We start from the raw sequence: 22,943 nt of genomic DNA on the forward strand, positions 1-22,943 counted from the left end.
TTTTTTTTTTTTTTTTAAAAAAAAGACTTATTTCCACATAGAAAAATAAGCCCAGTTGTTGCCAATCTTCTTACTTCGTTTTGGCCTCCCCGAAAATCTGAAAGCCAGCCAAATTCATATGAAATGTTCCATTTTAAATGTGTATGATGATTTCAATGGAAAAATAAAACACATGCTTGTGAAGGACACTCATCAACTGGAGACATTACTTTGTGTTTCTCCCATCTGAGATGCTGTATATTCAAAAACAGACATGAACACAAGACGATTTGCATATTTGAATTCAGTTTAATCATACCAATTCTGAAACAAAAAGTTTCCTCCGAGGGACAAGAGTTCACAGTAACTGCAAAGCTTACTCACAACTTTTAAAAAGACTGGTCATGCTTAGGTAGCATTCAAAGGAGAATATTAGAGAGTAACTGTAAAAACTTTGACCAGGAACATCAGCATCTGACTTTAAAAATTACAAATACTGAAGCGTTTTGGTACCGGACACGGTTAAGTTTTTGACACGGTTGGTTCATTGGATGAGTTTCTGGAAGTCTGGAAAGTTGTACCTCTATCAGTGGTCAATGCACTTATTCTAAACTAAACATTTTCAAATGTAGAAAACAAACTAGCAAGCTATACGTACGAATAAAAGCCCTCTAAGACAAGCTCTCCACATGATGGTGCCAGCAGAGGCACCATGGATCCTGGAAGACTGGAATTGGGTAACAGACACTCAGCCTGAAGCCTTACACACAGGCTCAGCAATGGACTCTGCGTTCACCTACACATTAATGACAAACTCTGGGTTAGTATAGGAGAAGCCGGCAAATTCATTTTGGTCCAAGTTCATGATGAAGAGTTTGTCAGTGGGAGTCAGTTCCACAGGCTGCCTGGTGAACTCTTTGTCGAAGTTGGAGGTGTCTCGCTTGTCTCTCTGCCAAATGGAAAGCAAACTCATTAACACAGAAAGCAGCAGCAGCAGCAGCAGCAGCGGCAGCAGCAGCAGCAGCAGCAGCAGCAGCAGCAGGAAACATGATCAGGACATGCCAGTTACCAGAAGGCTGAGAAAAGCTCCTGAGCAGTCAGAAAGCCCCGTGCTGACAGCTTTTAGCAGCTGCGTTCCTTGTATCGGCTTTCACTTCATATTATTATATGCTGGCTTTGGGAGAGAAAGCTTGGTGCGAATTCTCTACGAGAAGAGGAGATTCATTTATTTCTTTAAGAATTGCCCTAAAGAGGGTGAGTGTGTGGAGGGGAATGCTATGCTTTGACTTTGAGGTGAATTACATCGGTAACTCTTTCCCCTCACAGCTAAATGTCATAGAGTTAGTTAGCTCTTAAGAGTACCCTGGAGGGCAAATGACCCCTGTGGCCAGGAGCTGACTTTGTTAGAGAGAGAGAGAGACCCCTGAACACACATTGGCTCTCAGAAGGCCACATAAGGAAAGCAGATCAGTGTTTATTGCAAGAAGCTAACCAACCACCTACCTCACCCTCAAGATGCCTGAGACTCACTGCTGACCGCCTAGACAGCCCACCTAGAGCCAGAGCTGTGTCAGAAGATCTGGCTCAGAAGTAGCCAGTCTCCTGGGGTCTACCTAACTCATATTTTAGATTCAGATCCCAAAAAGAGATTGGTGGAAGCTAGGCTTCGAAGTGCCGCTCAAAAGCTGACCACAAGAGTAGAATCTGGTTCGTCACTAGCCAGGGAGTCTCTCCAAAGATTTTGGTAGTATGCTTTCTAAGAAACACAGCCCAAAGCTTAAAGGAAGATCTGTGAGGTCGAGCTTGAAAAACAAAACTACTTTGTGGTGGGTAATTTGGTCAGCCTGTCTTCCTTCCTTCCTTCCTTCCTTCCTTCCTTCCTTCCTTCCTTCCTTCCTTCCTACCTTCCTTCCTCCTCTTCCTTCCTTCCTTCCTTTCCTGCTTTCTTCCTTCCTTCCAGCCTGCCTGCCAGTCTGCCTGTGTGTAGGCATTACTAACTATGCTATGAGGCAGGTTCTACCAGGGAATGTGAATGTGGGCTGACTAACCAGTCTCTATGATGTGCTAGCCTCGCCAGCATCCTTGGTAACCAATTAGCCCTTCCTAGTCTCACCCCACCATCAGCAAAACTGATGTCCTTGTCTCCCATTGTTTGCAATATGAGAAAACTGAGGCACCAGTCAGTGAAGGGACTTGCCCAGGACTGCACAGTGGGTTGGTGATTTAAATCTGACCACATAGCAGCTAACTGTTGCCTCGTTACAACTGCTCTGGCTGGAGAGACAGCCTAAAGAGTGTTTCACAGTGCCTAGGATTCTCTAGCAACAGAATTTCCTTATTAATCCAGGTTAATAAGGATCGCCTGTTGTCAGGCTCCAAACTACTTCTTTCTGGATGCGCCCCTGAGACAGGTATTCCCTATTGGGGTGTCTGAGTAAAGTTATGAGATTGATGGGGACAAACTGGCATCAGGAGGTCATCTATAGGAGTGTGGGCATAGAAGGAAAGCCTAAGGCTTCTCATGGAGCTGTTTTCTGTGTGGTGGGCCATCTCTTGTGGTGTCCTGTCCATGCTGGGCTTTTGTGGAAGGTTCCAGGCTTGGGCACTCCATGTAGTTACTTTTCATATCTAGAGGAAAAATGGGATGCCCTCTGTTTCTTAATACTGTCTGTTTTATCTTTTCTGATCCTATAAGCCACAGGTCAGCACCCTTCTCATTGTCTTCTGTGCACTTAACACTTTGGAGAAATTGTACTGCTTCTCTCCAGGATGGCAAGGTCTTTGTCTGTTCCTGTGCTATTATTTAGTTTCAAATGCCAAGAATCATACTGAGCACACAGTAGGCTGTTCCTGAGTACTCACTGAACCAATAAAAGAAGATACGATTAAAGAGCTACTGCCTTGCGCTTTCTCATCACTAAGGCAGTTTCCTCCTCACACTGAAGCAAGTGATAGCCGTTGTTTCCACCAGTCCTAAGGCTTATGTAAATGGACACTGTGTGCTTGGAGCCCGTATGGAGGGAGCTGTGTACAAGCAAGGTCTGGAAGCTTCAAGGCTCTGCGTGGACAGGAGAAGGGCAGACCTGGGGCCAGAAGATGGGCAGCTCCGTTTTTTTTTGGGGGGGTCTCTACCTATGTAGCCATCCTTACCTGAGAGCACGTGGCAGAATTCCCTTCCTACCGACTCAAGCTTTGGAAGCCTTTTGTTGTTTGCTGTGTTTCAGTAAGCCATGTGCTCCGAATAAGACTTCCTTTTAATGGGCTTTATCTCATGAGTGGAGCCTCCTGGAAAATCCTCCAAGATTTTACCTGAGAATGTTGGGAGGGACTGGGCCCCTTTGTTGTGACCATTCTTTTGGGGATGGTAGTATGTGAAGCCATGTGAGAACAGAAACACTGATCCTAGGAAGAGAATTAGTTCCACTACCCTCCTTTGGGTCACTTGATCATGGCCTTGTCCTTTCTTAGAAGAGGCAATCAGCTAGAAACCTAAGAAATTAAGAGTAGATTCTTGGATCCAGACATGATTGGTCACAGTTAATACCTGCTTTAGTTAGATGTCTTTTAGGTTTTTTTTTCTTTTTTTTTTTTCTTCTTCTTCTTCAATTCTCCCAGAAGTTAAATACATTTCTTGTGGAAAATTTAAACCTGTTCTAGATGGGCTAGAGAGATCAGGACGTGATCAGCAAGAGTCACATGCTATGATCAGCCATATCCTAAAAGGGGAATGGATTCCCTTGAAGGCCTGCAGCTGTCTGAGTGAAGTGCGATGAGGGGTGACACTCAGGACTTAAAAACAAGTCTGAGAAGCAGTTGGCTTCCTTTCCCCATCAGACACGACTCCCAGGGCACATTGTGGGAGCTTCTCTAGTCTGGCCAAATGTGGAGTTTGTGTCATTGGCCTCCTAAGAAGGGTCCCAGCTGCTTCCCATCCCACCTCTCTCCTTGTCTACCCACCACACTACCTGATTGCTTCAGAAATCTAGGTGGAGAGGATGCTTCAGCCTCAAACTGTGGTCTCTAGGGAGATCAAGAAGCTTCAAAGGCTTCCACCAGAAGATTTTCTTAATAAGCCTGAGACTCTAGACAACACCATGCTTCTAATTACTTGCTTTATGACCGTCTTTTCTACAGAGGTATGCTGGAGGAAGAGGGCGAAGGGAATGGGCAGCGTCCTTATTATTTCTCACCATGATCTTGGCACCCAGATTGGCACACAGTTGGTGCTCAATAAGTGCTACTTGAATGGATGGAGGAGGCATAAATGGATGGTTGCAAAAATAATTTAAAATGTTTCTTTTCGGATTGAATTCCAAAATATTCCATCGAGATCTTATGTGATGAAAGCTGTTTCCTGGTTTCCTTTGATCTAAAAAGGTGGTAGGAGAGGAAACAGTAGGAAATCTGAGTCATGACCCCTTACTTCCACAGAAGCTTCTCTGACCAACCCTCAGCAACATATGCTAAGGAAAGGGACACTCTGAGTATCTATTTCTGAAAACTATGGACCTTAAAAAATAATGGCAGGAATTTGAAAATGTAGAGTGTAGTGTGTATATTTACACATATATACTATCTATCTATCTATCTATCTATCTATCTATCTATCTATCTATCTATCTATCTAATCTATCCATCCATCCATCCATCCTTCCTACATGGTTTTCTAAGGTTGTCTCAGGTCACTTCCCAATAGCCCTAGGTTTCTTTGTGGTTTTTATTCTGAGCATATGTCCAAGGCCTCGTGACCCAGTGACCAAATGATAGACCTTACATAACTTTCCTGGGAGTAGACATGTGGCTCAGAAATACTTGTTTTGTTATAGAGGAGACAGAGCCCTGTGTTGGGGATCAGGATACCTGTGTTTGTATTGCCACTGACCAACCTTTAGAAAATTGCTTCTACTTTCCAGATGCCAGTTGTCCCAATAATAGAGTGAGGAATGGGAATGCCCTTGTCTCCCTCAGTGGAGACATCCTAACATTGTCAGTTAGGACAGTAAGTTTGCTTCACATTATCTAAGAGGAATATTCCCCAGTCTTGAAGCAGAGTTGCTAATAGGCTAGAAAAGAATGCACTTTGTCTCAGCAGAACCCCGAGGCATAGTCTTCCTAAAGATGAGGAGGTGTACTTCAAGGACACTGGTCCTTGGGAAGTTTCTGTGTGATTGCTCAGAAGCCCTGAAAGTCCTGGAAATCTTTTGACGTGTGTTAAGAATTCTCTTTAGGACTGCCTGAGAGGAGCAGGGATCTGAGCTGTAGGCAAGGGTAGGGACCAGCAGCTGTCCCCATCTGTTCAGGGAGAAATGAAGCTTCCCACTCCAGGGGTTCCCTTGGACTTCTGGGAGCTCACTGAGTTGCCTGCTCAAGGATGCTCAAACTTAGAAGAGTGGCGATTTTGATGAGAAGCTTACGAATCTTGGGCATCTTCCTAGCTAGCCTCTAAGCTTGACTCTGGTGGGAACGTGAGCTCTGAACTCTGATGTGTGGGAGGCTCCAGCCTGTCTATCCTGCCCCATTTAAGGACACCAGGAATCCCTGAATGGTGTCCAGATCCTTCTCTCTGGCTGGTTGAACACTGAGGCTATTTAAGATCCAGCTTTAGCCCCTTTCTCCTGAGTTCCTTCTTTGGGCCCTACATTGTAGTGTGGGTCCTCATTGCTCAAAGAGAACAGTTTTCTTTGAAATAGGATTTCTTCTTTCCTTTCTTTCTTTATTTTTTTTATTGTATCTTGATGCTAGGAGAAAAATATCAAAACAGATACTGAAGTGCAAATGAACATTTCCACAGACATCTTGCAAAATGACATCAAACCGAAGAATGCAACGGTCATGGTTTGGAGAGATTGCGTCTTTCTCAGAGCACTCAAGTAGTTCTCCAATACCATCGGTACACCTAGACAAATACCCTCCCCACAGGCACAAGTCTGCTGGGCTCCATAGCCATCTTCTTGGTTGAACAAAGCAGGTCATTACGGTTAATAACATCTGGACACGGATTTTTAAAGCATGTGTAACAAAGTGAGTATTTTTTTTTCTTTTGCATTTCAACAATGACAGAAATAAAAGAGCAAATAACATTTGAAATGAAATGTAAAATCGTGGTCCTTTGGGACCTTGCTAGAGTGACCATGTGGTTCCAGGAACAGTGCCAAATGCCATCCTTGAGTAGTTTGGGGGAGGAGGGTACCAGCATCAGACATACACTATTAGAAACTACAGCAAGGTGGTAGCACCCAAGCTGGTTGCCTTTTGACCCCTGGAAGTGCTTTTAGATTGAAACTCATCTAAAAGCGCATTCCTGTTTTGGTTTTTGTTGTTGTTGTTGTGTGTTTTTTTTCCCCCCAGGACTTAGATAATCTTCTTATCATTGAGTTAAAAAAATAAAAATGAAAATTTATTTTTAGCGTGTTCTTTTCAAAGCTGTACTGCCTCCAGAACAGGCAGTGTGGAGGGATTCCCTCTAGGGCAAAGCAGCCATGTACTTGGATTCAAGCCAAGCTCCCAGCCTGGAAAGTGGAGGCTATTGCTAGCATTCAGTTCACCTCTCCATTTTGTAGGAAGGATGTAGATTGGCTGGTCAGGGTAAAATCGGCAGTGCAGAGGATGAGGGAGAGAAAGCAAGCGTTTGCTCTCCCCAGCGGGCCTGAGAGCTGACACGCTGGGGACGCAGGTAGGAGGACTTCGCGTGTGTGCCTCAATTATGCAGCCCTTTCCACGTGCCACCTGCATAATTCCATCTCCTTGAGATGCTCCAAACTACTTGAGGACATTTGGGTTCTGAGACATGGCCACTCTAGCCTCATCAGAAAAGAAAACACGGATGTAACTTGGCAATGAAAAAAAAAAAAAAAAAAACAATGTCACCATGATAGCTGTTGAGCTCGAATGACAGAATGAAGGACGGAGATCTACAGATCTACTTAGCTCTTGACTTCAGGTTTTAAAAATTCAGAGTTAACAAAGGAAAATCCTTCGAATTCTGATTGGTCAATATTCCTGATGACTTCCTGGTCAGGAGGTGTTAGGACTGGTGGATGGCGGGTGAAAAACCGGTCGAAGTTTTCAGCATTTCGCCCACACTATGAGAGGGGGAGAAAAGAACTTGTGGTGGGTGGAAAACAAAACAAAACAAAACAAAACAAAAACAAAAGCCAAAATAAAACAGAATTGAGCAGAACCGGGTGTGGTTTTTCTCCAACCCCTTCCCTTTCAGAAACGCAGAGAGGTTGTTTCGATGGTCAGAAATGAGAGCAATGTAAAATGCAAAATTCTCATGACCTTTGTTACATGACCTTGGGCTCCTACCCTTTAGGTGCTGTAGCTCTCAGGTCACTCCTGGTTTCCTTCTGGGAAGTCAGGAAGTGTATGACAAAGGCATGAGATGGTGGGGCTAGCAGCATGTGGCATGACCCCCATCCCAGAGAATCACCCACCCCCAGTGAGTCAGACAAGGCCACCTGGTGGAGGAGATCTCATTTTTAATGGGTGGCAGATGTCAAATAATGGCCCATTCATACGTCACCTGGCGAGCTCAATATATATAGCACCAGATCCCTTAAAGTGTCATCCTCTGCTCTTGATCAGGAACCACAGGTGTTTCTAGCTCAATAGAATATAGTTTTCAAACATCAGCCAATGGAGGAAGCACCATAAGATCTCAGTGGGACCACAAAGTCCCGGCTAGCTGAGTTAGTAATTGACGCCTAATTACAAGGTTTCTGGGGTTAAAATCTCTCTCTTTCTCTCTCTCTGTGTATGTGTGTCTGTCTCTCTCTCAAAAGACCTAGGGTGGGAGGGAATTCATATTGTGCATGCTACATTCCAGCCTAAGGAGAGGAGATGGGTTTCTGCATTGAAGATCTTGCTTTTGACCCTTCCTGGCAGGACCCCTGTGCACAGAAGCCATCAGCATTCCAGTGTCTATGGGAGGTGTTCTGGTTTGAACGTGCAGGGTCCTCACATGTTCAAGGCTTCAGACCCTTCCTAGAGGAAGTGAGCCTTAAGGTTTTATGCTCTGGCCACACGTTCTGTGCGCTCACTGCCTCCTGGCTGCTGATGCAACACAGCCAGCCACCTCACACTCCTGCTGCTTATCAGGTATTTGGTCTCAGCGATGAGAAGAGTAAGCCATGCAGGAGGCTGACATCAACCTAACTCCATCACAGTATTCGGTCACAATAATGGCGGGTAATCTATAGCATGTGTTTGCCACAGCTGGGTACCCAGCAAAGCACTTCACCCAAATTGATCTCATTTAATCCTCACAATGGTCTTGTGAACTATATCATCACCACGGCTTCATTGAACTTGGGGTTACATGTTTGAGCAATTGGTCCCCAGCTGGAGGTACTAACTTGAGAGGTTACAGAATCTTTGGGATGGTGGCTTAGCTAGCGGAAGTGAGTCATTGGGAACAGGTCTGGAAAATGATATCCGCCTCTGATTACATCCCCATGCTCTGCTTTCTGCCCACCATAATGTGACCAGTGGCCTCTTACTGTTGCCACCGTGCCTTCCACATCAAGGTGGACCCATGTCCTCTGAAACTGTGGACCAAAATAGATCCTTCCTCCCTTACCTCCCGTCTGCCAGGTATTTGTCATAGTTTCACAACAAAAGTAACTAATACAAATGTTATCTCCCATTTTATAGATGAGGAAAGTGAGGCCAGGAAGATCAAATCATCGGCTCCAGGCCAAACATCTGGCAATCTTGATGCTGTAGAGGGAGCTGGTTCTAGCTACCATCAGAACCAGGGTCTCCGCTTCCATGTTTACACGTACAGCTGGTAGGAAGTGAGAGAGTGAAAAGTGCGGTAGGGCAGGATTGTGAGCAAAATCATGGCTCGGGAGCCATAGTCTCCATTTTAATTGACAGAGAATGTGGTTACGTCAACAGCAGGGACAGATTGGGGGGAAATTCAGAAAGATGGTGATTTCCATCTTGGAATATGGTAGTTTTGAGGGTCCGGTGCATGTCTAGCTGAGAACCAGGGAAGCCAGGAGGAGAGACCTTGAAACAAAACCTTTCAAATGGCTCCTCAAGGAGGGAGGGTGGATAATAATAGCTCTAACCACCAGGCACTCCCCATGCAGCTGGCTTTGCTCATGGTATTCGAAGCATGAATTTTGCTCCCATCTGCCAATGATGAAACTCCCCATAACACTGTCTTAGAGAAGCAACCAGGAGAGAGCAACTCAGGCACTCTGAGGACCGAGAGAGGCCACCGACAGATGTGCTGTCCTGTTGGAAATGCTGCTAAAATGTCAGGCAGGAAAGTGCAGAAAGGGAGCCATTGAATTTGGCCCCTGAGAGTGAACAGAAAGGGACACTGGGGACTGCCACTAAGCTTCTGTCACCAGAAGAATAAAGCATCTCCCTAGATCCTTAGCGAAGGGTAGGTGCATGGAATGGGCATTCAGGGAGACCAGTCGCTGCCTGAACAGAAGAGAGCCCACGGTTCTGTGCCCTGCAAACTGGGATCTAACTGCCTTGGCATCCAACTGCTCACTGGCTGTGCAACTCTAGGGACATGTCCTAATGTCTTGGGTCCCTCTTTTAGAAAACAGGGACAACGGTGGGCCTCATCACTTGGGGTTGTGATGATACCAACATGAAGTGATGTGTGTGACAAGGTCCTTGCTTCCTCTGTGAAGCGTCACCTACAGTGCAAGCTTCTGGACAGGGCCTAGTTCCGAAGTTTGACTAAAGTTTTAAACACTGAAGACACAGGCTTGAACTTTTAAAACTCTTGTTGAGCTTAAAGAGATAGGTATGGGGCTGTAACAATGATTCAGTTAGTAGCAGCGTGATTCAGTGAGGGACTTTGCCTCAAAAAAATAAATAAATAAAGGAAGTGATTGAGGAAGACACCCTACTAGATCAACCTTTGGACTCTACATGAACATGTATAGACGTACATATGTACACATACACACACACACACACTCATGTACACGCACACATGAAGGAGTGTGCACAGTCACTTTAAGAGAAGAATAATATCCCCATCATGAAGTGTAGCTCATATTCACTCTGCTTTGGGAAATTCAAAAGCACGAACTTGATAAAAATAAAAGTACATGAAAAGGCGAATTTCAGAAGATGCAAAGGCATGAAAGTCCTGAGGGGAAAAAAGCTTAAATGAATGTACTTATAATTTGAGAGTGAAAAGAAGATATTTCAAAAGGATCAAAACCAAGGGGCAACAAAGAAAATTCTGCCTAATGATGTTAAAAACTGAAAAATGTATGTGTAGTTACAAAAAAGACAAAAAAAAAAAAAACAACAAAAAAAAACCCCAAATAAGCCTAAAGGCTAATAGCAAACTAGATAAAATGAATTTGCAATGCCTGCTACAGAAAATGGCTCTTTAACTCATAAATATGAGTTATAAGTTAAGTGATTATATGCTAGGAAGGAAAAGATAGCCAAAAGGAAAATTATGAAAAAGGGAAAAATTAATTTTCATTCTTTTCTTTTCTTTTTGGGTGAGGGAAATTAAACTCAGGATTTCAGATACACAAGAGGAGTACTCTCCCACTGGGCTCTATTCATAGCCTGAGAAGTCTATTTCTTTTTAAAGATTTTTGTTTATTTTAAAGTATGTGATATGTGGTAGGTATGTCCACTTAAGTAAGGGCATCTGTAGAGGACAGAAGATGGACCCAGACTTCCCAGGGTCTCCCCAATGGGCCTGCCTGATAGACACACTGGGAACTAGCCTTGGGTCTTCTGCTAGAGCAATATTCTTCACCGCTAAACTAGCTTTCTAGACACCCTGAGAACACTACTTTTAAAATACACAATACACAAAGTCAAATACAAAAAGTCAAAATACACAAAGGATGCTCAAATTCCACTTCCAATTAAGGAAATGGCCTTTCCCCTTGTGCTTAGTGACATAAGTAAGAAGTAGTGTCAGTTGGATGTCTGGGGGACGAGGGGAAACCATTGCAGGCAGAGGCACTGCACGTGCCAATGCCCTGGGACAGGAATGTGCAGCCATCCTCAGGTGGGGCCAGAGTGGGAGTAGAGTGACCAAGGGGTAGGAGGGACAGGGGAGGTCACAGAGAGGGACAGGAGCCAGAGCATGATCCTCACGGCCATGCGAGGACAGTGGGTTTCCATCTCGGCTTGATAAGCTGTAAGTGACGGGATCAGTTGTGGTTTAAATGAGGTCACGAGGCTGTGTGTGACAGGAGTGACAGTGGAAAGAGAGAGCCCAGGTAGGAGACTGTTGCAACAACTAACCAACCGAGAGAGGGTGAGGACTTGGAGGAAGGGGGCAGTGGGGAAGACTCATTTGGACTTGGCTATAACACATTTGCATTTCGTGTTGACAGGAGGTGCTGGTAGGTAGGAACTGAAGGAGGAGAGAGAGGAGCTGGTGCCCTGGAGTCTCTGGCTTTAGCTGCTTGGAGAGAAAGTACCACGAAAGGCTGAATGTATTTGCAGGGAAGGGGATCAAATCCTTGTTTTCCTTCATGGTGAGCTGGAAATCACAGTGTTGATGCTAAGGAGGCTGGTGGGGGTGCAGTTTGGATTGGAAGGTATCTGGGGACTAGGCTAGCATCAGGGACATCGAATGCAAATCATTATAGTCGTCCAGAGGGGAGGAAGAGTGGGCAGGGCTATGTGCAAATGGCCTCACTGGCGGAAGGCGGTGTGTCATCAGGGATTTCTGCTACCGTTTCCTTTGGCTGGGATGTCAAGACCCAAAGGAGCCAACACTGGAAGCCTATTAGCTGAGACACCTCGAGTCTTCAGGGGCTGTTTTTCTTTTTTAAAAAAATCCATCCACTTCCCATCTCCACTAGGAGAAAGGCTGCTGATTTGCAGGGCTCCCCAGAGGCCGTGAAAGGAGCTGAGAAACAGCTCCCAGCAGTTCTGCACCCCACCCCCGCCCCTTCCTAGAACAATGAAATCTTTAAGTGAGATAGCACACGGGAGATGCAGGCAGCAGGGGTTAGGCAAGGGGGCAAGTCTGCGCTGCCGCAGAGCATGATTTCCCTGCTAATAAGCAGCTTACGGGGCTGGCAGATCACAGCCTCTCTGTTAAGCGTTTCTGTGTTCATCAAACGGAGCTGTCACTGTCCATTAGTCTCAGGGGTGCTCCCTAAATGGAGACGTCAGCCCTTGGGAGGCAGAGCCTGGGATCTGTTCTAGGCCTGCTGTGTCCTTGGAGAGAATGGGCAAGCTTGGTGTCTGGGATCTAATTACCAACGTAGTCTGGACCACACGTGCCTTCCTGACTGTCCTGGGTAGACACTCTAACCTCATTTAGCTACTGGTGGCAGCTACTGGTGGTGAATTCAATCTCCTTGTCATCAAGGTACATTGGCGCTGGGACAGGGGATGGAGCCAACTAGTGTATTTAAACCACAGGCACCTATTCCCGGGGGGGGGGGGGGGGGGGAAGACCATGCTTGCTCGTGAATCTCCAAGCCCAGAGAGAAAAGCTGATCTCTGAGCTATTACAAAAGAGCCATGCCCATCCCCTTCTAGTTTCTGTTTCATTAGGTTGCCAACAGCTTTGAATGTGGCTACTAAGTGCGGGGCGGGAGTGTTGCATCACAGTAGAGCATGCAGTGCACACAAAAAAGAGGCCACCCTCGCCACCATGGAAACACGGTTGTGGTATTTGCTCAGTTATGCCCACCATAAGGATCACTCAAAAAGTCAAGAGACAGTAGAGCCCAGGTCCTTCTCCTAGGAGCCACCTTCAAAGACTCCTGGTGGGAATGGGGGTGCCTGAAATGGTGGATAACACCAAACTTTCTACAGACTTTTTTTTTTAACTTATAAATTAAGACATAGTAAGAGATCATTAAAACAGATCAATTATAACAATATCTTTTCATTGTAAGGGTTTTTTTGTTTTTGTTTTTGTTTTTTCCTGATGTTCTAGTGGTTTTGGACACAGTTGTCAACATGTAACAAAAGGAACCTAGAGATGGTAAGGAACACTCTAGGCCTTAACTTGGTCTATTTCCAATGCCTCCCATTGCCCAAAGACCACACTTTTTTGTTTGTTCGTTAGTTTTGTTTTGAAACAGGATCTCACTGTGTAGCCCTGGCTGACCTTGAACCTACTCTGTAGACAAGGCTGTATTTCAATTCACAGAGATCTGCCTGCCTCTGCCTTCTTTCTGTATGCTGGAATTAAGGGTATGTGCCACCTTTCCCGACCTCAAAGCACACACTCTTTGGAATGGCTTTCTACAGGGACTTTTCACAGGGTGATGATCTTCTGGTCCGTCGCCCCTCTGCCTTTAACCACCAGCCTGTACCATACTAGAGCCAAACTGGGCTATTTTGGTTCTTAGGGTACCCACAGGCACCCCTCGTCTCCACCTTTGTCCAGGATGTTTCCTCTACCAAAAAAAAACCTGTGTCTCCCTCCTGTCTCGCCCCATTAGCTTCCATACATCCTGCCTCCATAAGGGAGTCACTTCTGGGAAGGGTTTTCCTGGTCCTGCTTTATGTTCCTGCATCACATGTGGACACGGGATGTTAACTTCTTACAGTAAGTAAGAAAAAAAAAAAGAATACTTTATTAGCTGATAGGGAAAACAGTTAAATAATGACACATCTATTTGATGTATTACTACGCAAAAATCTCTGAAAAGTTAAAAGAAGATGAAGAGAAGTATCAAACTATCATTTTAGATATAACTTCTAAAAGTATATAACGTGTTTTCATTCTATAAATGACAACCTGTGTGGCAATGACAACCTTGCTTGAGGCAGGGTCTCTTTCTTGCTGCCTCCTGTGTGTCTCAGGCTTCAGACTGGCTGCTCTGCGTGTTTCTGGGGTAACCCTGTTTCTAGCCACCTCCTTTAACTTTGTAGGGTTTCAACGCAAGCCCTCTGCTGTTCTGGAAGTACATCATCCACAGAGCCACCTCTCCAGCCTAAAAAGGGTCTTTTGTGTTTGATAGTAAGTTTGTTTCATTTTTGTTTGTCTGTTCTTTTTCTTAGATACAGGGTTTCTATGTAGCCCTGGCTGGAACTTCCTCTGTAGATCAGGCTAACCTTGAACTCAGAGATCCACCTGTCTCTGCCTCCCGAACGGATTGAAGGCGTGTGCCACCACCACCACCACCCAGCTTGTCTTGTTTTCTTAATTCTAACTTAAAAATAGCAGGCCCTGTTCTGTTCTCCTTCAAATAGGTTTAAATGTCACCTCCTCAGTGCTGTCCTCTGTCTCCTCCAAATCAGGTAGCTCCTGTACCCTCATCTCTTGATATTCCCCACCAGGACATCCTGTTCCATGTTATCACAGACACACGGCGTCTATGTATGTCAATCTGTCCCCCACATCCATCTGCTTCTTCCATTGCTCCACTATTTCCTCTGTTCCCAGCTGGGATATAAGACCCATGAAGGCATAGTCACCTTTTGTTGTTGTTGTTATGGTTCAATGCTCCATTTCTAAGACTGAGTACAGGCACTCAGTACTACTGAATGGACCCTCAATGGTCTATTCTATGCTTATGGTGAACCGGGTGCTGTGCAGAGTACCCCCACGCATCCTGCCTCTTTAATCCACCAAGAGCTCTATGAAGTGCTCGTTGTACAACGATGGAATGGGTTTACAGAGCTTCAACGCCTTTGAGTTGATCCCACAGGCGACAGATTCAGTCCCTTCTCTAAGTCATCTCCCTCGTAAAAACAAACTTTTCTTTTCTTTCTTTTTTTTTTTTTTTTTTCAAAAGCACCAAGAGAAACAAAATCTAGTGCAATTCTACCACCCCAGGCCCCAGGCTCCTGGCCCTCGTGTAGTGTGTCCACGTGTGTACATTGGTGAGGGGGGTTACATGTGCCTGTGGGTTTGCACAGTGTGTGAGTACACAGGCAGGTCAGAAGAGGAGTTCTGAAGGCCTCCTAGTCCCCCGAGACAAAGTCTGTTTCTGACCCTGAAGCTTGGCGTTATTTCGGTTGGCCTGTCCCGCAGCTGTCAGCATCTGCCTGGCTACCCTGCCCCAACACTGGGGATAAGGCCATGAGTGACCTTAATATGACCCTAACAGTGAATCTTGTTAACTTGGCTTTTATGTGGGAGGATTCTAACTCAGGTCCTTGGGTCCTCAGTCTAACCCGCTGCACCACTGCCCAAGCTCCAGACCCTAATCTTTTCATTAAGTGACTGCTTTGGTCTATGTTCTAGATGTCTGTGTGAAGAAGCGGATGAATGCTTTTTATCCTTTAAGCCGGTTTGGGATCATTGTTTTTAATGTGCTTTTAAACGGAAACATGCAGTAAACATTTTCCATGTCAACAAAGTATCTACTTTCTCATTTCTTCTTCACCATTCATACTAAATTCACATTGTTGCTTGAAATAAACTCCCATAGTTGCTATTCTTTCTATCTGTCTGCTTTCAAAGATCCAATTCCCACCCATCTGTGAGATAGGTAGGGAAAAGATTATCTCGCCTCAACAGGGAAATTGAAAAATTGACAATGCATTTCGGGTTCCATAGAGTAAATCAGAAGAGATTTACAGAGAGAATCCAGAGATTCTTCGATTCTGTCATGGGCTTTCTACAGCACCTCACTATCCCAGACCCAGAACATACACTCTACTCTACAGCATGGCCTTGTGAGCTAGGACGACCTGAGAACCAATCCTTGCTTCCTTGCTCCCAGGGATATGACCTGCAAGCTAGCTAAATTCCCAGCATTCACATGCTGTAGATGGATTTACCTAGTAAGTGCAGGGACTAGAGGGGGCTTCAGACTCTAGACTGCAGACTTCATTGTTAATGACGTTATCATGTTATGATAATTAACAAGATTCATTCTTAAGGTCATGCTACTTATTAAGGTCGGACATCATTCCTGTGAGGTTTATTACAAAGCTTAAAAGGAAGATTTGCACTTGAAAGTTGCGTATAAGTGCAAATGAAGGTGGTGGTTGTATGGGACTTCATGTATAAAATACAAAGACTCATTTTGTTTTGAAGCTAGGTAGCAAACTGAAATAGTTATTACACCCCTCAGAATGAGGTGGTTTGAGCCTGCCCTTGACATTCTTCTGTTGATTAATTCTTTAGAATCTTAGTAATCACTTTTTTTTTCAAACCCTAAGAAGATGAAACAGAAAACTTGTTAAGGAAAAATAAAGTGTAATCAGAATTTTAGAATAAAAGTTGCTGCCATCGTTTTTTACGCACGTCCAATATTTAGCACAGCAATAGTTGACACCAGGAGCTATTGACTCCGTTCGGGAAGGTGGGCATCTGAGATGGGGGTGGTGTGCTCTGGCTAGTGTGGGTCTCAGAGGCTCTATCACCACCCACAGTACAGAAAATTCCACTTCAGTTAGTTAGAAGCTTAATAAGAATCTGCCACTGAAATCTGAGGGCCAACTCTGGTAAGGTATGGGAGTCTGTGACGTAGAGGGGGCTCTCAGGTAGAGAAGGACCTGTGAGGTGTGATGGCGGGGTCTGTGACGTATAGAGGGGCTGTAAGGTATGGGGAGGCTCTGAAGTCTTGGGTGCTTGAGGTATGAGGAGGCTGTGAGGAACGTTGGTATGAAGATTGGGGGGTTATGAATATTAGGGAGCTGTGAAGTGTGGAGGCTTGAGGTTTGGGGGCTATGAGGTGTGGGAGGAACCGGGAGGTGTGGGGAGGATGTAAGGGATGGGGGCTGTGAGATATGGGAAGGACTGTGAGGTATGGGGGTCTATGCGGTATGAGGGCACCGTGCGGTATGGGGGTCTATATGAGGTATGGGGGCTGTGAGGAATAAGAAGAACTGCAAGGTGAAGGCAGGACCTAGGGCTTCAGTTAGAGATTAGAGGAAAGATGCATGCTCAGACAGGAAGAATCCATTTCCAGTCCCAGTGAGACTCTCTCACTTGGAAAGACATTTCAAGCAGGTATACAAACCACTTCTGAGTTGTTTTTGAAAATGGATTTGGGGGTGGTGGTATATTCTGTGGTTGTTTTTAAGGATATGCCTCTGCAAATAAATAACAAATAGGCTTTGTTGTTTCCCTTTCTGGGTCATGGGCAGATTTTAATTCTCTAAATTCTGCCGTCATTGAACATAGCCCTTCATAAAGCTGGAGCTTCTACCAAGAGTAGCTGGGGAGATAGGAAAATCCATAAACACAGTGTCATAAAAACAGGAAGAGAGACTTTAAAAAGAGGAGACATAGGGGCCAGACAAGTTGCTAAAGTGCCGGCTTTGCAAGCAGCAGGACCTGAATTCAACCCCCAGAACCCATGTAAGCAGCCTGGCACAGCGGCACACACTTATACTCCAGTACTGAGTGGGTGGAGACAGGCGTATGGCGGGATCTCACTGGCCAGCCAGCCCAAACTAATAAGGTAAGTTCCAGGCCAGTGAGAGACCCAAACAAACAAACAAATAGATGGACAGAGAACGACACCTAAAGTTCTTCAGCCTCCATGTGTTCATGCGTACACACACACACACACACACACACACACACACACACACACACACAGAGTAGAGAGATTCTGAACACACAGTTGCCCCTCAAAATCCATCGTGGAATGGTTCCAAATATCTTTTTTGGCTCTTCAAGTCCCTCAGTTCTTGGGTGCTGCGGTTCCTTATATAGAATATGGGCACTACCTATCTACAGAGTGCGACGCAAAGGCTGTGCAAGCAGTTATTATCTTGTTCCGCTCAGGGAATGATGTCACAGAAGTGTTCTAACATGTTCCACAGACACACAAATTTTAATTTCTATAAAAGTGTCCATCCACGGTTGGTTGGATCCATAGATAGAGACCCTGGGAACAAAAGTTCACCAGTTTTCATATATTCAAGAGCCTATTAAAAGAACAAAGCAGAGCTCCATGCGTAGGTAAGTGTCGTCTCCAGAGCGAGGAAACCGAAGCAGAGAACGGGAGTGGTCCACGTTCAGACTGGATCAGAAGTGGAATTCTAAGCTTCCATTTAAGTTGGCATCTTAATAAGTCAGCTTTTTGAAAATCAGTTCCAGCAATTTTACGTTTATGTTTGAGTGTGTGTGTGTGTGTGTGTGTGTGTGTGTGTCTGGATGAAGTTGTATGTAGTTATATACAGTACTTGAATGAGATATGGAATATTTATGGGTTTACACACTTCCAGGCTCCTAGAAAGAGGGAATAGGAGATGCAAGTTTCCTGTATATCCTTTAAAAAAATACACTCTTGGGTAGTTTCCTACACATATATAATGAATATTAATCATTACATTATCTTCTCTCACCCTGATTTACTGAAACCCTTTTCCTTCCCAACAAATCTCCCCCCCCCATTCCCATGTCCTTTCTGGGTGTGTGACTTACTGAGCTAATTAATCAGTACTGTTTGCATGAGCATGGGCGGCTTTTTATTTATTGCATTATGAGTGACTGCCCACTGAAGAGATTGAAACTCCTCCTTCCAGCACTCATAACAATAATCAGGAAAGGGTGGAGCCTCACGAGTCCCTTCCCCCACCGTTTCCATTATGAGATGCTGAAGGGTTCAACCTCAGCGGCTCACAGCAGAGCTTTGGGTGTGATTGGAAATTTGATCAAATTTCCTTCAAAGGCAGATGAAAGAATGAAATAACGAGGTTGAGAAAGACCTCAGGCCCTGAAAGAACAGGCAATTTCCAGGTCATCGGTGACTCAAAGGGGAGAAATGTCAATGGAGTGGCAGGGGCAGATTGCACCAGAATGGAAGAAGGAACAAGTTGTCACTAACTGGAACCAGCAAGAACCGGCAACCTCTCCTGAGTCGCCATGCAAAGTTAGACCAGGCAGTCAGCTTCACAGTGAGGAGGGACTCTGTGTTCCAGAGAAGAGGTTTTTAAGATGAAAACGAGCTTGGCGTACTATGGATTAAGATGATGGCCAAGAAGGACTCAGAATGAATACCCCATGTCTTGTCCACGTCTCCTCTCCTAGCAATGCAGGAACATATCCTTTCTTTCTCATTATGCTTTGTTTATCTAGGAACAGGCCTAGTCTCTTGGCTCAGGGGGACAGATAACCCAGGTCAAGCCAATTAGCATAGTCCATTCCCCTGGTGACCTGGGACTGAAGAGAAGCATATGGCCTGATGTCGTCTAATAAGATTAAGTCGAAAGCTACCAGGAACTTCAGGAAAACGAAGCCCTTTCCGGTGGAAGTTTCTGGGATGCCAGGAACTAAGTTGTTTGTTGCCATATGCCTGTGATACAGTTAAGCTCCGGTGTTAACTTAGTAAGCACACCTCCGGGTGTGTGGATTCTTTCCAGAGACAGCTAGACCATACAGCTCTGACCTAACAAATGCTTTAACCCACCAATAGATGGGCAATTTGAAAGAACATTTGATGGTGACGGGACTCAGGAGGTAGGTCTACCTGGAGGAAGTGGGTTGCTGGGAATGTACCTTTGACCCACATCTTTCCTGCCTCTTTCTGCTTTCTAGCTGCCATGTGATGGGCAGCTCTGCTCAATCATGCCCTAATGCTGCAATGGCTCTGCCTCAGACAGCCTCATAAATAAAGAAGCAGCCTGACAGTGAGAGACAAAATGAATCTTTCCTCCTATGAATAGTTTCTGTTAGGCATTTGTCACAAAGGTCAAGGTCTTACTAAGCCCAGGACCACAGTCTTCTGAGAAGAATGACTGATTTGAGGTAGAGGAAGCAACCAAAGGAAACAGGGAGATGCCGTCTCCTTGGCACTGTTTGAGGCCATAGGTCCAACCACATCTTAATACTTAGGGGTTTCCCTTATAAGTCAGCTTGAATCAGGAACCCATTTGCAATGACAGGAGCTCTGGTTAATTCGGAGGGAAACTGTAAACAGATGGGAGAATGGCGTTCAGAGCTGGGACGGGGAAAGGGGGAGTCACACACCGAGGACGTCACTGCAGTCAACACATACTGACAGACCAGAAATCTGAGGGTCTTTCACTTAGGCCCACCCAGGTCTCAATTTTTCCAGTCACTCAAGAGAGGGGGTTATCATCAGGGAGCAACGGGGTTGAAGCCTGAGTGGTAAAAACTTGAGAAAAGAAGCTTTAGGCTTACCCAAGAGACTTAGGGAAAGATGGCCTGGAAGGCAAAGGAACCAGCTGAAGTCACAAAGATCGCATCTGTGGAGGCCCAGAGGCTTCCTTACTGCCCGTCTTCACCCATCTGCTAAGCAGCAAAGCTGACGTTGAGTTATGGCTCCATCTGACTCTCAATCCACTTTTCTTTTTGACGGACAGTCTCCTCGGATCCTCTCGCGTCTCTTCTTGAGTGTTCTCTTGCCCTTTAGTCATGAGCTTTTCTGGAACATTGTGATTATCATTACAGCCTAGGCATGGCCAAAGATTCAAGAAATGGTCCTACCAAATATCTACCCAGCCAGGCCTGTCCTTTGGGAAGGTATGTGACGTCAAGATTAGACCAAGAGACACTTAAACCTCCCATCTGTGTGGCTGAGCTTGAATGAAGAGAGAAGAAGTATTATAACGACAAAGAGCTCTTTGGTGGGCTCTGAGGTTAAGGGATAGGATTTTAAATTAATTGACCCTCAGATTTACATGCTGGGTGACCACACGTACATAACTTGGCATGTGGGACTAACTGTGTTTCCTTACATGTATAGGAAAATGAATTTTAACTCCTCTCTCATGGGGGTCTTGTGTGAGCGCAATTAGCTCAGTCGAGTTCATACAGGTCTACATTCTCTAGGAAAAGTAAATAATTTGACTAACACGGCTGACTTGTTTTAATGGTATAGTTATAAATAGCATAATGAATAAAGCCCTGCATTCCGGTTCTGTTGTATTCGCTGGGTGAGTCACTTAGACAAATCTCTGGCCCTCTGTTCATCTGGTGGATGAAGGACTTGAATTCCTCTTCCAAGGCAGTATTCCAACCCTTGACTTCTATGGTGTTCCACTAATTATTGCCATCCTAACAGCTCCATGCTCTCTCAGAGAGTATGCCACCCATCATTTTGATTCAATTCCTGACTTTTCTCCCAGGGGTCAGCTTGAAGTTACACACCTGGCAGGAGATTTTGGAACTTCACTTGGCCCAGGCACCTGCTAAAATTTCAAGTACCTGAAGGGAGCCTGATTTGATCTGTAAGTTAATGGACTCTCCATGGGGACAAGGAGAGGATGGAAAGAGAGACAGAAAGACAGATCTCAGGCCATGTTTCTAAAAGACTCTGGACTACCTGTCGGCTAGTATATGAACACACCCTAGTATTTTTGTCACAACCTCTGCAAACTTCGTCCCATAGATAGGAACGGAGAAACACCAGATTGGATTATGGGAGCATCTTCTCTTTCTAGGGCCTAACGCCAGACCCTCCTGTGAGCTGCTGCCCTGGCCTGCTTTAATTGCATGTCTGTTATCTCTGTTAGCCTTGAAATCCAACTCTGCCAATGAACTGTAAAAGGTGGGAATATATTACTTGTTAGCTACAGTATTTTAAAAATAAATGTTAAGTCATTTGGACTGTACAAATTCTCAGTCTTTTCCTGTTATGTAATAAACAGCACTGGTTGCTATGGCTCAATCCCAGGCCTCACCAGTTACTCCAAATTCATCCAATAATCTTTCCAAGGATTTTAGGCAGTACAGAGTTCAGAGTTCAAGTAGTCTAGGCCTCTACTGCTAGATTTTGAATATATTTTTAACTTCTCCAAGCTCCCCGACTCATCTGTAACATGATGATAATAACACCTGTGTCAAAGATCTGTCGTGAGAATTACATGAGGCCACAGCAGATGACACTTAGGGCAGTGTCCACTACAGGCAAGGACTCAATACATTTTCTAACTTGTTTGAACAATACGGGTTTTATGAGATTACTTTAAGTCCCAATGTTCAAACAGCTATTGTCCTCTTGGGTATTTGGAACATTGGAGGGGTTAAGTTCAATGCTTAAATAAATCATGCCGAGGAAAAGCTAGATCCCTTCCCTAAGCCTTGAGTTTGGTGTTCGAATAGCAAACACACAAAGGTTACACTTTCTGGCTTCGATTCAGAAATGTCAGGACATCAAACACAACTTCCGCCACATGCACACAGAGACACTTGCTCATACAGTATAAAGGGCAATTGGGTCTGGAGGAGAATGTCACACGGACGGAGCTGCAGCTCATTATGGAGCACCGACACCTCTGACTTCATAAACAATGCTTTCAAGTGACAGAACCACCAAGAGAGCAAGTCCTGTGGGTGTGAGCACTTCGTGAGGCAGTGGCACCTTTGGATTCTCAGAGGATAGGGGCGACGTGTGTGTGTGTGTGTGTGTGTGTGTGTGTGTATGTGTGTGCATGTGTGTGCATGTGCGTGCGTACCCACACACATTCATGTGTGTGAGTATGGGCACACATGTGCTGTGATACATATATGGAGGTCAGAAGGCTATCTCAAGGGTTGGTCCATCTTATTTTAGGCAGGGTCTCCTTGTTGTCTGTAGCTGCATGGGCCAGGTGAGCTGACCCAGGCTCCTGTGGCCTTCCTGTCTCTGCCTCCCATCCATCTGGTGTTGCAAACGCATGCTACTGGGACCACCTCAAACTTGCATCCTAGAGATATGAATTTAGGTCCTCATGCTTGCTCAGCAAGCTCCCTACCCACGAAGCCATCTCCCCAGACCCAGCCAATTATGATAGTGTTTTGGAAATGGTATGGAACTCAACGGGCTTGAACAAGGCACTCTGCAAGGGGCTTTAATAGCCTAAAAGATTTTTAGGCTCTCCTGATGTAGGGATGTCTTGAAATGATGAGGCTTTATGTAAATAGTGAAGATAAGAATAAGTAACAGGGGTATAAATGACTGGCATCAGCCTGTAGAAGATGTGGGAGGCCTGCCATGCAGGCTGGAGAGGGAGGAGGAGGGACCAAGCATGCTGATCATGTCGCTATGGGCCACATGCTCGCTCACAAGCCAACGGGAGGAGGCAGAGAAAGATAACCAACTTGGGTATTGGATATTGAATGCAGGGTC

General features: G+C 45.2%; 1 protein-coding gene across 2 annotated transcripts in view; it reads right to left on the reverse strand.

The window, feature by feature from the left end:
- Nucleotides 1–268: 268 nt before the first annotated feature.
- Nucleotides 269–22,943, reverse strand: part of Prkcb (protein kinase C beta) — a 322,945-nt gene continuing 300,270 nt past the window's right edge. Inside the window, exon 17 of one of the 2 annotated variants that reach the window (XM_055627393.1) lies at nt 269–928. In XM_055627393.1, coding sequence (XP_055483368.1) covers nt 776–928 — 153 coding nt within the window. In that variant the 3' untranslated portion in view covers nt 269–775. Of the gene's footprint in view, nt 929–6,827; nt 7,062–22,943 lie in introns of those variants that run through there. The other variant, XM_055627392.1, reaches the window with a different exon arrangement.

The sequence above is a fragment of the Psammomys obesus genome, unplaced genomic scaffold (genome assembly GCF_907164565.1).
Source record: "Psammomys obesus unplaced genomic scaffold, mPsaObe1.curated_primary_1811, whole genome shotgun sequence".
Taxonomy (NCBI): Eukaryota; Metazoa; Chordata; class Mammalia; order Rodentia; family Muridae; genus Psammomys; species Psammomys obesus.